Raw genomic sequence first — 15,276 nt, 5'->3', positions numbered from 1 at the left:
ATTTTTTTAAAATTAATTAATTAATTAATTTTTGGCTGCATTGGGTCTTCATTGCTATGCGTGGGCTTTCTCTAGTTGCAGCAAGCGGGGGCTACTCTTCATTGTGGTGCACAGGCTTCTCATTGCGGTGGCTTCTCTTGTTGTGCAGCATGGGCTCTAGGCATGCGGGCTTCAGTAGTTGTGGCACACAGGCTCAGTAGCTGTGGGTGCAGGCTCAGTAGTTGTGGCTCACAGGCTCTGGAGCACAGGCTCAATCGTTGGGGCTCACAGGCTTAGTTGCTCCACAGCATGTGGGATACTCCTGGACCAGGGCTCGAACCCGTGTCCCCTGCATTTGCAGGGGGATTCTTAACCACTGTGCCACCAGGGAAGCCCTGATTTTTTTTTTTTTTAATATTGGAGGAATGATTATTAACACTGTCAGGCTTCCCTGGTGGTGCAGTGGTTGAGAGTCCGCCTGCTGATGCAGGGGACACGGGTTCGAGCCCCGGTCCGGGGAGATCCCACATGCCGTGGAGTGGCTGGGCCCATGAGCCTATGGCCGCTGAGGCTGCCTGTCCAGAGTCTGTGCTCTGCAACGGGAGAGGCCACAACAGTGAGAGGCCCACGTACCACACACACACACAAAAAAACATTGTCATAATCAGAAGACTTTTCGTTGTTTAGTTCTGTTTTTTTAGGTCCCTTTGATCACACGCTCTCTTCACTATTGTCTTTCAATATTTAATTGTGGTCTTCATTTCTTTTGTTTGTATTATAGCTTTTTTTTTTTTTTTTTTTTGCGGTACGCAGGCCTCTCACTGTTGTGGCCTCTCCTGTTGTGAAGCACAGGCTCTGGACACGCAGGCTCAGCGGCCATAGGCTAACGGGCCTAGCCGCTCCACGGCATTTGGGATCTTCCCGGACCGGGGCACAAACCCGTGTCCCCTGCATCGGCAGGCGGACTCTCAACCACTGCGCCACCAGGGAAGCCCTATAGCTTCTTTTTTTACAGTCATATATATTGTTCTTTTTCTTCTTTGGTCCTCTCTGCCTCTGCATTTCAGAGTTTCAGAATACACCAAGTTTGTGGTTTCTCAACACTGGTGTTAGCAGCATTCTACACAGAAATTCAAGAGAAAACTGAATAACTTTCTATCTGCAGACAAAAAAAAAAAGATGTAATTTACAAAGCAGTCTCTTCAGCACCAGGGCTGGCTTTGAGAACAAAGACAACATTCATTTAATATCTGCTAAGCAGCATAGGAAGAGATTGAGATGGTTTTATTCCCATATTCAAAAAAAAAAAAAAAAAGCTCACATACAGTATAAGGTTATGTCCCTAAATCATTTGCCTAGTTATCTGTAGAGAAACTTGGGTGACTCTACTTCTATTGTGTAATATTTGGTAGAGAAGTACTGTATTAGTATTGCTGTGGAAGAAGGCAAGCAGTGAGGGATCATTTGGGGTCTTTTCATACGTTTTCATTGAATTCCAGGTAGAAAAAAATTACACATCTGAGGAAGTCAGGGGATATTAGACCAGCGTACTTCCCATAGAAGGCAGCAGGCTTCTAGAGACTGCAGACAGACCAGCCATTTTTACAAGGCAATCTGTGCTTCAAACCTATACACAGTGTCATTTAATAGTATTCGGTTGCATTTTTTTGTGTCTGTCCAATTCCATGTTAGACACACTGGGATAGCATCAGTTTAAAAGTCTCTACATAAACCCAGGTCTATAAAACACCATCATATAAACCCAGATTCTATTCTTGAGCTAATTTGTCCAGAAATAAAAAGAACAGGTTGAATTTATATTATGTATCTCTTTCAGCGAACTGAAATAGCTTCCACACGCAGTATTTCAATTACTTTCATGTAGTTTTCTTGGGTAGAGAGGATCCATTTCTTAGATGAAATAATTGAAGCACAGAGAAATGTTGGGTTTTTCTTAAGATTTTATAGTAAGTCAATGAAAGTTTGACACAAAAGCCAGGACTTCTATTTTCTTAGATGATTAGACTATGTTTTCTATAAGACACTAACATCTGTATGATCAAAATGTATTATTGACTTCAGCTAACGTGCAGCCAGCTCTAAAATCAGTAACGTCCTTATTCTAACCATCAAAGCATGTGTTAAGTCAAAATTTGGAACCCAAAGCCACCAATTGGTAGCAAACAAAAACCTCCATCTGAATTTTTCTACCTGGAGAGTATACCATTTAGTGATAACAACAATTAACTAAGTGTGTACACATATATCATATAATTTGATCATCACCACAGCCAGCCAATTATCTCCATTTTAAGAAACTTAAGATTATAAATACTTAAGTGGTTTATTTAAGTCTACAAGGGTCATAAGTGGCAGAGATGGGAGACAAAGTGTATCCAACATTCTTTGTCCTACACCACTGTTATTTCTCAAAATATTATAGAACAGTGATGTGCCCATTAGGCTTAGCACAAAATGAAACCTAATAGTCAATTTCTCACTTTATTGTTGATTTCATTTAACAAACATTTATTCAGCACCTGCTATGCACTAGGTACTATAGGAGTGACTGAGGGAGGGAGTGAGAAGCAAAATACTGATCCTGCCCTCAGGAAACTCCAGTCTAAAGGGGGATATAAATATGACAACTGGCAGTAAGTTTAAAAGATAAGACAGAGGTAGTCAGGCAGCTTTGTGAGCTCGGAGGAAGGGCCCCATGAACTCTTGTATCACTCTGGTTGGAAGAGGGTCCTGGGAAGACATAGGACCTCCTCCACGACAGTATTTTGCTTGATTGAAGAAGACAACATGGGGCTTCCCTGGTGGCGCAGTGGTTGAGAGTCCGCCTGCTGATGCAGGGGACACGGGTTCGTGCCCCGGTCTGGAAAGATCCCACATGCCACGGAGCAGCTGGGCCCGTGAGCCGTGGCCGCTGAGCCTGCGCGTCCGGAGCCTGTGCTCCGCAATGGGAGAGGCCACAACAGTGAGAGGCCCGCGTACCGCAAAAAAAGAAGACAGCATGTCAGTTGGAGGAACCACAAACCATGTTTCTCCCCTATAAGAGGTGGCCATATGAGTAGGGTTCTTTTTAAATTCCCATTCAGGCCACAGATGGCATGACCTGCTCAATTTTAGCAAGATTTTCCTAGGCTCAGACTCCCTTTGGGGGTGTCCTGGCTTGATAATTCAGGGGGCCAGGGTCAAATCGAGAGCACACACTCTTGCTATTATAACAGCTCTCTCCTCACTTATGCAGAAGAGTCAAGCTCATGATCATTTGTCTTTGACACTCTTATGCACCTGTTGCTCTGCAACCCCTGATCTCAGTCCCCACCCAGGCTCCATCAGCATAATTGGAAAATATACACTCTCCACACCCAGAGTCTACAGTTTGGAGTTTAGGTCTGAGAGCCATAGAATCTTAGTTTTGGAAGGACCTTAAAGACAAGCTCTCTCAATCTCATTTTTAGACGGGGACCTTGAGACTCAGAAAGAGAAAGTAAATGTACGTTGAGTAGGAGTAGGTGTTCTTTCCAAATGCAGAAATTCAAGGGGTAATTTGTGAGAAATGGAGGGAGGCAGAGAAGAGTTTTCATCACTTCTCTGCTTGATAATATCTATTTACCTCTCTTGAAGTCATTTTTGAGTATCAAAGGGGAAACACACAAGTAGAAGGTGTCATTCCGTTTTATAATGGACAAACCCTCTGATGGTTTTGATGACATGAATAATAGCATTAATGGTAACCACCATTAACTGAAATACAATATGCCAGACACTTTACATAAATTATCCCACTTAATCATTCTCCAAAAACCTACGACAGAGGGAATATTTTTATCTCCCTTTTGCCAATGAAGCTTACTGAAAGCTTAGTGAGGTTAAATAACTGGCTCAAGATCACCAAGTTCATTTGCATTGCAGCTCGGATCTGAATACAGGTTGGTTTGACGTCAGAGTCAAGTTCCCAACCATTATGTCTACCTCAGAACAGAGTTGTGAATAGCAAGGTCTTGGCACAAAGTTCTTGCTTCAGAAATTGGAAGCCTAGTTATGGAAAGTCAGCTCCACAGAACAGAATTAGAGAAGATAGTGGGTGACAACCAACTATATAAATGCCCGGGATATTGAGAGTGGATAAAGCAAGACTCCAGGTGTTCTGAGGATGGGATTTCAAGAACACACTGAAAAACCATTTGAAGCAATTCAACAGCTCCGTGGACAGCTGGGAAACAGCTGTGGCTGACAGACCTCTCTGGCTCGCTGCTTTGGGGAACAGAATGACTCTGTTTAAATGAAAGCAGTTCATTTTCAACAGTGCTCAAAGACAGACCTGCAGAACAGAAGTTTTGAAAGTCAGTGTCCAGCCCACACTTTCCATTTATGTGTTAAAGAAGATATTGCATATGGTGGAAAATTGGATTCAGAAATTTCTTGGAGAGTGTTTCCTTGGACAAGAGCACCCTCTGGCTCCCTTTAGGGTTTGGCTTGGCTGACTGAGGTCAAAACCATGGGGCAATGAGGCAACTACTGAGTCACACTGAAGGCAGCATTCACTCTCAGAGTCATGTAAATGCAGCGTCAGCACTTGCACAACCTGAAAGTGAGCACCTCCTGAAGGGTGAGATACCTAAGGAGCCAGGAGAGCCCCCCAGGTAGCAGCCTGGGTTGAGTCCCCTTGCTCTACAGAGACTCTCAGAGGCCCCTGGGGTTAGGATCCTTTGAAAAGTGGTTTCCCTCTTTCTAGAACACAGCCAAGAAAGGACAGGGACTGACCTTTTACCTGGGTACTATAAAAAAAACACATTGTAGTGTTCAATGTATTATTTTGAACTGAAACAAAAACAGCTTTTTATAACAAGTGCTACCAGGTCAGTGAGTGGGCAAAGAAGTCATTGACCACAATGGGAGGACACAAGAGAGGCAGGAGCCGGTCTGATCTTCAAGGAGTTAGCCACATGGCGCATGACCTTCAAGTTTCATTCATTTGTTCACTCATTAGGTCAACAGAATTAATTGCCTGCTGCTTGCCAAAACTATCAAAGGCATCAACAAATATATAGATGAATAACCGATACCAGTGATGACCAACTTTTTATCCAAGGGGACCAATTTAAAGAAAAGTAAAAATGCTTGCAGGCTGTTTTTTTGGGAGGTGTTTTTGTTTGTTTGTTTGTTTTTTAATACTGCTTTCACATAAGAAAAAGCATTTATCTGCACCTGAACTTCTGCCTGCTTATATTATTTTCCAATCCAGAAAGGATTACTGTAGAGGGATAAAATTTCAGAAATGACAAAGCTAGTTCACACTGCAGTATCTGATGTAATATAGCACCTCTAGAACTGGTTCCTTTTTCTTTCCTTGACTGACCTTGTAAACCACTGAACTGCAAAGTGTGACTTGTCTCTTAAAAGTATATCCTATAATGCCAGAGATTTTTCCATTATAAATAAGATAAGTCAACATTTTTTTACACAGACAAAAAGTTTCTGAGTAGGTAATGATGCCATTCCTTGAGATTGGTAGTTCAAGAGCAAGAGCAGCCGATTGATAAAGGCTGGTTAGGGGACAGGGAATCTATAGCACATCCATACCCAGTGCCAGGCACACAGTGATGCTTAACAAGTATTTGTTCCAGTAGAAGAACTCCAGGTGGAGTTGTCTTGGCAGTGGCTAGATACGGGAGTCTGTAGCTGAGGGAGAGGAAGAGATAGGCTGGAGATTGAGATTACTTAGTGTGGATGAGATTGCTCAGGGAGAGTTGGTAGAGTGAGAAGGGAACCGAGGAGGAGTTTCTGGGCAGCATCTGCTTGAGTTTACACAGGAGAGAGAGAAAAAGGTTTGAGTTTACACAGGAGAGAGAGAAAAAGAGACAAGAGGGGTTGAAGGGAAATTAGGTGAAGCTTGTATCCCCAACACAAAGGAGAGCACTTGGAGAGACAAGAAGTGTCCACAGTGTCATGTCACATAGAGGGCTCAACAGTCTGGAAGCCCAGGGAGGAAGTTCTGAGAGAAAGGGAGGAGGTGAGGGGTGTTCACATATGGCATCCTGGGCCGTGGGAAGAGACTCCAAGTTCCATGCTGTATCTCCTTATTAAGTTTGGCCAATTTTTTTTTTTTTTTTTTTTTTTTTTTTGCGGGCCTCTAACTGTTGTGGCCTTCTCCCATTTTAGAGCACAGGCTCCGAACGCGCAGGCTCAGAGGCCATGGCTCACAGGCCCAGCCGCTCCGCAGCATGTGGGATCCTCCCGGACCGGGGCACGAACCCGTGTCCCCTGCATCGGCAGGCAGACTCTCAACCACTGCGCCACCAGGGAAGCCCAAGTTTGGCCAATTTTTAAGATGGTTTTTACCTTTCTTATTCTAAAAATAGTGCATGCTTATTGTAAAAATTTATAAAATACAAAACAAAGTTCAAAGAAGAAATATAAAAATTATCCTGAGAGCTGCTTTATGACTTTTGGCTTGCCCGCTTTAGACTTGGCTTACCCAATTGTGCTAACTTTCCACCCTGGTTTGGAAGTTATCATTCCCACTTCAGCACCAATTCTTCACAGTGTAGGTCATATAAAATAAACACTGGAAAATAAAGCGATCTGATGAGCTATAAAGTAATACATTCTGAGTAAATGAGTGATCTGTTGTGTGTGATGATCATACCAAGGGTGACTCACATGGATAATTAATTAGCACAGAGGGCCCAATACGCACAAATATTTTCAAACCCACAGCTTTCTCATCGGTCCAAGTTTTCCCTTGCTAAGCATGAGCTAAAAGATTTGTCTAAGTGCCTTCTTTTCTACCCATGGTGGGGTAGGGGCCGGGAGGACTGAAGGGCCATTCTAGCTACATCCCCACTCAGTAACTCATATATTGAAAAGTCAAATGCCTGGAAGTTTAGCCATTTTGTAGTTCCTATGGTGAGAGGGTAGCAGAGTGTATTCATTTGCTAGGGCTGCTATAACAAATTACCAGAAATGTTGCAGCTTAAGACAACACAAATTTATTATTTTACAGTTCTATAGGTCAGTAGTCCAGGTTGGCTCAACTGGGGTCTCTACTCCAGGTTTCACAAGGCCAAAATCAAGGTGTTGGCTAGTTGGGTTCTTACAGGGAAGCTCTAGGAAGAATCCTCTCCCAGGGTCATTCTGTTTGTTGGCAGAATCCAGTTCCTTGCAGTTATAGGACTGAGGTTCCTGTTTCCTTGCTGGCTGAAAGCTGGGAATACCTTGGCTTCTAGAGATCTCCCTCTGGCCCTTGCAAGTGACTCCCTACATCTCAGAGTTAGCAATGGAGTGTTGAATCCTTCTCACACTTGGAGTCTTCCTGACTCCCTCTTTTTTTCAGTCTCTCTTCTGCCTTGCCTTCAACTGCATCTCTGACCAGGCAAAGAAATTTCTCTGCTTTTAAGAGCCTGTGTGATTAGGTTGGACCCACCCGAATAATCCAACATAGTCTGCCCATTTTAAGGGAACCTTAATTACATCTGCAAAGTCCCTTTTGCCATGTAAGGTTATATATGCACAGGTTCCAGGGGTTAGTGCATGGACATCTTTGGTTGGGGGGTGGGGTGGAGGGCAGGCATTATCCAGGCTACCTCACAGAGTGATGACATGAATGATTGGACACATGGTATGATCCCTCTCCTCCCGTCCCTTTTCCCCTCTCTCTCACACAGGCCCAGTGTGGACTCTTCTCAATATTACTCTTGTTCATCCTTAGCAGCTTGTCTAAACTGCTTAGAAAGCAGGAATATGCACCCTCTACTTTGAAACCTTTCAGTAATGTCCCTTAGGGTCTTGATCCACAGATTGGGCAATGATGGTGTAAGATACCTGCTTGTTTCATATCTTTTTGTAGCAAGAGAAAAATTTATTTGTGAAACCCACTTATATTATGACCATGACTAACACTACCATCTTTTTTCCTACAATTGTTACATTTAATGGGTCACAGTGATATTTTTACCTTCCATTGATGACCCATCCAAGCTTTGTCTGCTTTATGGCTCCACTGAGCTTTTCTCTGAATTTATTTCATGATTTGTAGGCAAACCCTCGCCTACTGTGTTCATTTTTAAAATGGCAAAATGCTTGTCGTAATCCTGATTGGAGAACGCTTTTTGATGACAGGGTGAGTCATCTTCACTCAGATATTGTGCATACTGCGAAGATTCCCCATTAAACTGCACCATGGCTCATTAAACCCCATTGGTGAGAAAACTGGGTCTTATTTTAAATGTTTATGTTCTGTGCTAATGTTAAATTTAGAATATTTCTGTTGCAGGTACCTTTGGGAAAAATTTTAATGCACCAGCTAAAGTGCCAACAGATTTCAGCCCATAAGTTCCCAAATATGGAATCCGGGAAACATCCCCCCGACCCCTGTATTTATTCTCAGTTTCTCCCTTCCTAATCTTTAAATATCTTTTTTTTCTTAATACCAAACCTTGTGATCTTCTGATTACCTTTTTATAGTCTCAGTAACTGCTAAGGACTGTACTCCTGGTTTTAAAACAAAAGAGGAAGTAGATTATTCTGGAACAACATTCAGCCATGTTTGAAGTCAAGGAAAGGACGTATGATTGTCAGTGTTTTTATTATTCATATATTGAAGAAATAATCTCTGTCCACAAAGCACTTACATTCCAAAAACGGACTTAAACAAACAGAAACACTCATGACAGAACTGTGATTCCAGAAATGTGCCAGTGGAATTAATATGAAAAGAATAATTTTCCTCATGTGGGAGTTTTAGAAGTCCTCTACATATATGCCAGAAGAATCAGCTGGTTATAGTGTGGCAAAAGATATTAAGATCTAGGGTGGCTTTCTCAACAGGAATCCAACAAGAGAGTTAAATTCTACAGAAAATGATTTGAGCAACTATTTTCTCATTTCTCTCAAAGATGATGCTTAGCCAGTATCATTCTGGCTGCAGAGGATGTAAATTAATTCATTATGTACAACAAATGCCTTTGGACAATGGTTCTCAAGCTTTTTGGTGTCACAACCACTTTACAGTTCTTCAAAATTAGAAAAGACCTCAAGGAGCTTTTTGTTTATGGGTGTTATATCTATCAATTCTTACCATGTTAGAACTTTAAATTTTTTAACATGTTTTCATTGATATATTTAAAATAGCCATCATAAACCATTTATAAGCTAAATGACATATTTTTATAAAAATAAATTTATTTCCAAAACAAAAAAATTTCCTGAGAAGGGTGACATTGTTTAACATCTTTTCAAATCTCCTTAATGTGTGGTGTAGTAGAAGACAGCTGGATTCTCACATCCGTTTCTGCATTCAATTGCACTCGCACACATCATATAACTTCTGGAAAATTCCACTGTACACAGATGACATAATAAGAAGGAAAAACTCAAGTGACATTGTCATATTATTCTGAAAATGGTTTTGACCTTGGGGATCTTCCTGGATAGGTCTCAGGAACTCCCAAAGGACCCTGGACCATACTTTGAAACCATTGCCTTGGGGCATTGTTTCTCTCGAGGATCCCTGGTGAAGAGGGCTGCAATAGTGTGCTTGCATATGGTATTTTCTCCACTACTAACTCAATACCAAAATAACATATCATATTGATGGCCAAAATAAAATTTCAGCATTTTAGGGTTAAATCATCCATGATGATTTTGTGTAACTTCTGATTTAGAATAACCTCAAAGAAGTAAATCTAGTGGTTAGCTTTCTAGATCTGGCATAGTTTCTCTGACTTATTTCAGAAGGGTTAGGTTTTCTAGCTGTAATTCTAGGATATGATTAGCAAAGCTTGACTGGCAAAACCAGTACATGCACTGATTCTGCTGCCAAGGCTTCACTGAGAAGGTTTAGGCTCAAAATAATTCCAGTATTCTAGCCTGTACTAGGATACCTCAACTTTTTTGGAAGACTCTCCTTGAAATCTCACTCTGTATAATATTTCAGAAAAGTGGGAAGAGTTACAGGAGAATTTCTTCTATAGGAATTACATGAGTAAAAAAAAAAATCCCACATTTCCCCAATAATCACTTGTGGAAATGCAAAAATGCCATCTTATTTATGAGACTACCAGGATTCTCCACCTGTCAGGCCTGACATGGTTCAGCTGCATAAGCCAGAGACATTTTTGATTCTCCATGTGTCAGGGACAAGTGTCATACATACTGATTTGCACAGAAAACCACAGAGAGCACTCTCCAGGGAAAGCCAGCATTTTGACAAGGCTCAGTGATGACTTAGAGCAACAGGGGTAGGAACTATTGTGTGATGTTGTCCATAGACCCATATCATTTGAAATTTAAATTCCTTGTAAAACACCAAGAAAATATGGGTCAGAGAGCTGCTAATGGGGATTCTAAGGAAGGGACTGTCACTAAATCACCCTGAAGACTTAAGAGTGACTGAAAGAGCAATGAGGCCAGTTCAAAAGCTAGCAGTAAAAAAAAAAAAAAAAAGCAAAACATCATTTAAGAGTCAACACAGTGAGGTACTGATGGAGTCAGCCAGTCATTTTCTGAATTTTTATCTCCAGGTATGGATATTACATTTGAGATGAGAAAATATTAGTTTCAATGCTTTACAGGGGTTCCCCTCTTTTTCCTCTCTCTTCAACTTCTCTTTCCGCTTATTCTGCTCAATCTGTAATTTAGAAATTGAAGAGAAAGCCTCTCTTGGCTTTCTGCTCCATAGGCTTAGCTTTATCACCAGCTTCTCAGAAGTGCCATCCACACCACTGCCTCATTCATTCCCCCAAGACCCCTCGCTGTTTGATTTCTGAAACTATTTTCTCAGATATCTCCAGTGAGTCAGTGGCATTTCTCAACCATCCTCTGTTCTTACCTGGGGGTAGTTGTGTGTGCTTGTGTGTGTGTGTGTGTGTGTTTGAGCATAAAGTTATGTATGCTTGCATTCCTTACTACCAATTTGGGAGACAAAGCGGATATTTCTCCAGCTAAAAATTCAAGTAGAAAGGGGATGTGTTGGGGAGGGGTCCTGAGCCCCAAGCGGAGCTTTCAACCCACCACTAAGCGATGGGTGCAACTACAGCATGACAAAGGCAAATATGACTGAATCCCCTGATAAAACCAGAGGCTTAAGAAATTGGATTGTGTCTTCTCCCCTTCTTATCCACATGGGGTCTAGAATGTTCTCCCCATACTGTCACAAGAAGGCTCATCTAACTATGCATTGCTTTTCAGCCCAGCCTCGGACCTAGGTTGTCCTTACAAACCCAGCAACGCGTGGGCAGAGCTTGTGTGAGCATGTCCACAGCTGTTCCAAGAGATTCTCTCCTGGGAAGATGCCACAGAGTCTTGGACATTGTGTGTGAGATTGAGCCCTGCCAACGAGCTAATTAAATGGGTTTTTTAAAAGCTCTAAGCTTAGCAGCGAGAGTGGGCAGCTAATTTCCTGACTCACCTATTCAACTCATTTGTGGTCCCAGCAAATACTTCCTCTTGTAGGACACACTGCCTGGCTCTATTTCCAAGCCCTTCCATTTCTTCACAGGGTAAATAGGAATGCACAAAGTAATAGCTTTCTCTCTTGTGTGGGATAACGTTTATGAAGTGGAATGCAGTTCTTTGTGCAAAAGGAATTGTGGGAATGTCAGAACAGTTTTGAACAAAACTGGATATTCAGTTAAAAGCCTTTCCCTCCTAAGGCCCAGAGCTCTCACTGGAAAGGTGCAGAGTCCATCCCAGCCCAGGGTGGACTTCGTAACTGGGGATGTGAGGAAAGAAACCCTGGGCCTTACATCCCTATTCATGAGCCTAGGAAACCTGTGTGTCTGGGAGCGCAGACAAGCTGCAAGTCATCTTCAAAGCTTGGAAAATCAACAATCACAATAAAACAACAGCCAATATTCAATAGAGCTTCCATGATAGAATTTTCTAATTTAAAAATTACTTTTATTCCACAAAATCCTAGCAAAAGGAAAATGTTGCTAATTAAAACCCCCAATGGAAGTCTCTTTGTTTTGATTAGATGCAGGGTCTTGACTATCCTAGCAGGAGACAGAGGTTACTTAGCAGAGGTGATTGTTAGCCCCTCCTACGACCGCCTGCAAAGGCTAAGGGTGGTGGCAAATGTGAAAAACTACATGCTAGTAGAGAGGACATCTCTGCCATTCTGCCTATCGTGATTAAGGATCTACTCAGCTAGAATAATGAAATTGACTCTATGCCTAGTAAAATGGGAGCCGGCTAATTGTCATGCCAATTCATGACATTTTATATCTGTTGTCTCTTTACCTTGGAGCTAGTTGTTGAATTCAATACTCCTTTCCCTAGGATAATTTTTATTAAATAAAACTCTATGCATGATGAGTATGGTTTTCAGCCAACTTGTTCATGCTTAGGGTCAGGTTTGGCAAATATCCCACGTGTATATTTCATGCTTCTTTTTCTCCATTTACCCCTTAGCTGTAAGTGTTCCCCAAGGATCTCTCATGAACTCTCTTCTCTTTCTATATACTTTGCCCAGGCAATCTCAGCCACTCCTGTGGCTTTATGTTCCAACTACATACTTATAACACTTAAAATCTTTCTTCTGCTTTAACTCTGTCCAACTCAGCTTACAGCCTTTTATTTCCAGCTTTCTTACTGAAATTTCCATTGGAAATTCTACCTGGCTATTTAAGTCAACATGTCAAAAACCAAACTTACAAAATGCTCCTGTCTACAAACTAATTTCTCTTATGCAACCCATCTACCAACTGCCCAGGATTGAAACCAAGATCACTCCTTGCTGTCTCTCAAGCACCAAGACCCACCAATTCTCCATCCCAAATATCTTGTGGGTATTGTCACCTCTGCTCTATCCTCCCTGACATTATCTTTTATTCATTCACTCACTAAAGGCTTACTATATTCTAGCACTGTGCTAAGGGCTAGTGACACAGAGGGAAGATGAGAACCAACGAGTAAGTAAAGTACAAAGCACGGTGGTCATTGACCTATCAGAACCCAGGGTGGAGGATGTTCAGGGCAGAGCAGGATGTGCAAGAGTTTAGGACTCTAGGAATCTAGGACTCTTCCTGTCTTGGTACAACTCATCTCTTGCCAGAACATTTGGGAAAGCTTCTAGCCACACATCCATTCTGCCCTCTGCCCTGCTGCCTGCACTTAATTTCCAAAGTTTAAATCAGATTGTGTCACTGTCTGACTAAAACCCTTCCATTATAGCAGGACAAGCGCCAAACTTCTTGATTCTACTTAAAAAACAGTCCAACTCAGCTTTTCCTCCCCCCAGCACTCTTTTATACAACACAGTTCCTAACCTCACAACCCATGAAATAGGAAAAGAAAGAGCAGAACTGAAAATGCCCACTCTGCCTTAAAAATTTACCATCAGTGTCATTTGCAACCACCCTCTTTTCCCCTTTGGCAACCAACTCAATGGATCATTTTCCTAATGATTGCTGTTCACACTTTGCATGACTGTTTCAAGTATCAAGACACTGAATAGATTTGATGACCACAGCTAATCAGTGTGTGATTATCTACTGCCCTGGTGTACTCCCAAAGGCTCCATACATATATGAGGTATATAGTAGCCATGCAGCAGGCTGCCAAAAATGAATCCTCAGGTCTTGCTTTTAGGACCATTGAGTCCATCTTTATAGATGAGTGTGATCTCGAGAGAATGAGAGCCAGGTGCCGACTACCTCTCCCTTCACAGGAATAAGTCGCTGCGACAACATTCATTCATTCATTCACTTAGTCGTTCACACATCAAACATTTATTGAGCGTTTGCCAAGAGCTCACAGTCTCTTCTGTGATATGTTCTGTGATCCCAACTTCTGGGATCAAAAAGGAGTGACCCAGGTTTTTGCTGAGGGATCAGCGGGGGTGGAGGGGAAATTTGAAAGGCTTTTAAAGATTGAATAAAGGGTTTTTGTTGTGTTTTGGTTTGGGTATTTTTTGGAGCAAGAAGTGTGTGTGTGTGTGTGTGCGTGTGTGTGTGTCTGTGTGTGTCTGTGTTTATGTATTTAAGGAAGGAGGGGAACAGTAGCACTTGGATGGGAAACAAATAGCTGCTCTGGTAAAGTGAGTCAAAATGCCAAGGTAATTAAAAAATGACATGTGTTTGGGAAATTATGGCAAATTCCTTGTGGCTTGAGGGAGGCAGCAAAGGGTGGTTAGGGGGTGGGAGTGGTGCAGACAGAGATGCTGGAAGGTAAAGAGCATGAAGATTATAGAAGACTTGTACCTAGGAGCTCAGACTTTCTCTTGTAAGCAGGGAGGAGCGAGCCCAGAGAAATCTCTAAGCAGGGGAGTGAACGGTTACATCGTTTTTTGATTAAAGGTTTGGTGCGTGTATAGTGATGGATTTGAGAAGATGAACATTTAATGAGTGCTTTATACAGGTGACCACAACCAAGGACAAGTCCCTGGCAACGTCCCAGCTAACTCTGCATATCTGTGTGTCTTCCCTAGTGACGGTGTTGGCCATTTTCCATGAACTGCATGTCGACCCCGACCTGTACACACTCTTGTTTGGGGAGAGTGTGTTGAATGATGCAGTTGCCATAGTCCTTACATAGTAAGTACCAGAACTTGGCCTGTGCTTCTTTGACCACGTAAAATATGCTTCTACTTGGTGATAATTCCTAGTGGCTTTAATAGTATCTTTTCTGTTACGTCATAGAGATACAGTCAATTTCTAACTTTTAAGGAATTATTATCACAGAAGAGCTCCAAGAGTAGGAACATTTCATTAGCCACTTAATTTCTAACACCATTAATAAGCTTCATGTTTCCAGCTTATTACAAGATACTACTCAAAGGGTAACATTTTTTTTTTCCTCAGTGTATGTATTTAGCTGATTCACTTAGGCTTCCTAAAATGCACATGAATAAGCTTTCTTCATTTCAAATCAATATCATTTAATGTTTTCCCTTAAGTCGCTTTCCAGATAATAGACTAATAGAAACCGTTGTATTTATACTAATTTTGGCAAATTGGAGATAGAAGTTGAGAGTCAGAATATTCTTTATTTATCAGTGCAAATGTAACACGTTATAGGAACACACATGTTTTAAAATCATCACGTGACAAGTAAAAATAATGGAGCTTCGTCTGCTAAGAGTTAATGTAATTTTCCCTTCATCCTGGAAGAATTTTCTCTTCAAGATGAGAACTAGTACTCTTTCCTCACCTCCCCTTTAGATGTTTACCATTTATATTTAATAAATGACACTTTGGTGGCTTTCACTATGTCAGAGGTCTCTTCTTGGCTTTAGATTAAGACCAACATTTGGGGCAACAGTCAAATACCCTAGAGGAAGGT

General features: G+C 41.7%; 1 protein-coding gene across 2 annotated transcripts in view; it reads left to right on the top strand.

Annotated features, from left to right (window-relative positions):
* The window catches only part of SLC9A9 (solute carrier family 9 member A9), a gene marked incomplete at both ends in the record, with an annotated part of 530,059 nt that overhangs the window by 173,241 nt on the left and 341,542 nt on the right, over positions 1-15,276 (top strand). For both annotated transcript variants that reach the window (XM_079704728.1, XM_079704727.1), the window contains one exon: positions 14,423-14,528. In XM_079704728.1, the coding sequence (XP_079560854.1) occupies positions 14,423-14,528 (106 nt within the window). The remainder of the gene's footprint in view (positions 1-14,422; positions 14,529-15,276) is intronic.

Source organism: Hyperoodon ampullatus (genome assembly GCF_949752795.1).
Source record: "Hyperoodon ampullatus genome assembly, chromosome: 5".
In the NCBI taxonomy this organism is placed as follows: Eukaryota; Metazoa; Chordata; class Mammalia; order Artiodactyla; family Ziphiidae; genus Hyperoodon; species Hyperoodon ampullatus.
The sequence above is the reverse complement of the archived record's forward strand: the minus strand, read 5'-3'. Positions and strand labels throughout refer to the sequence as shown.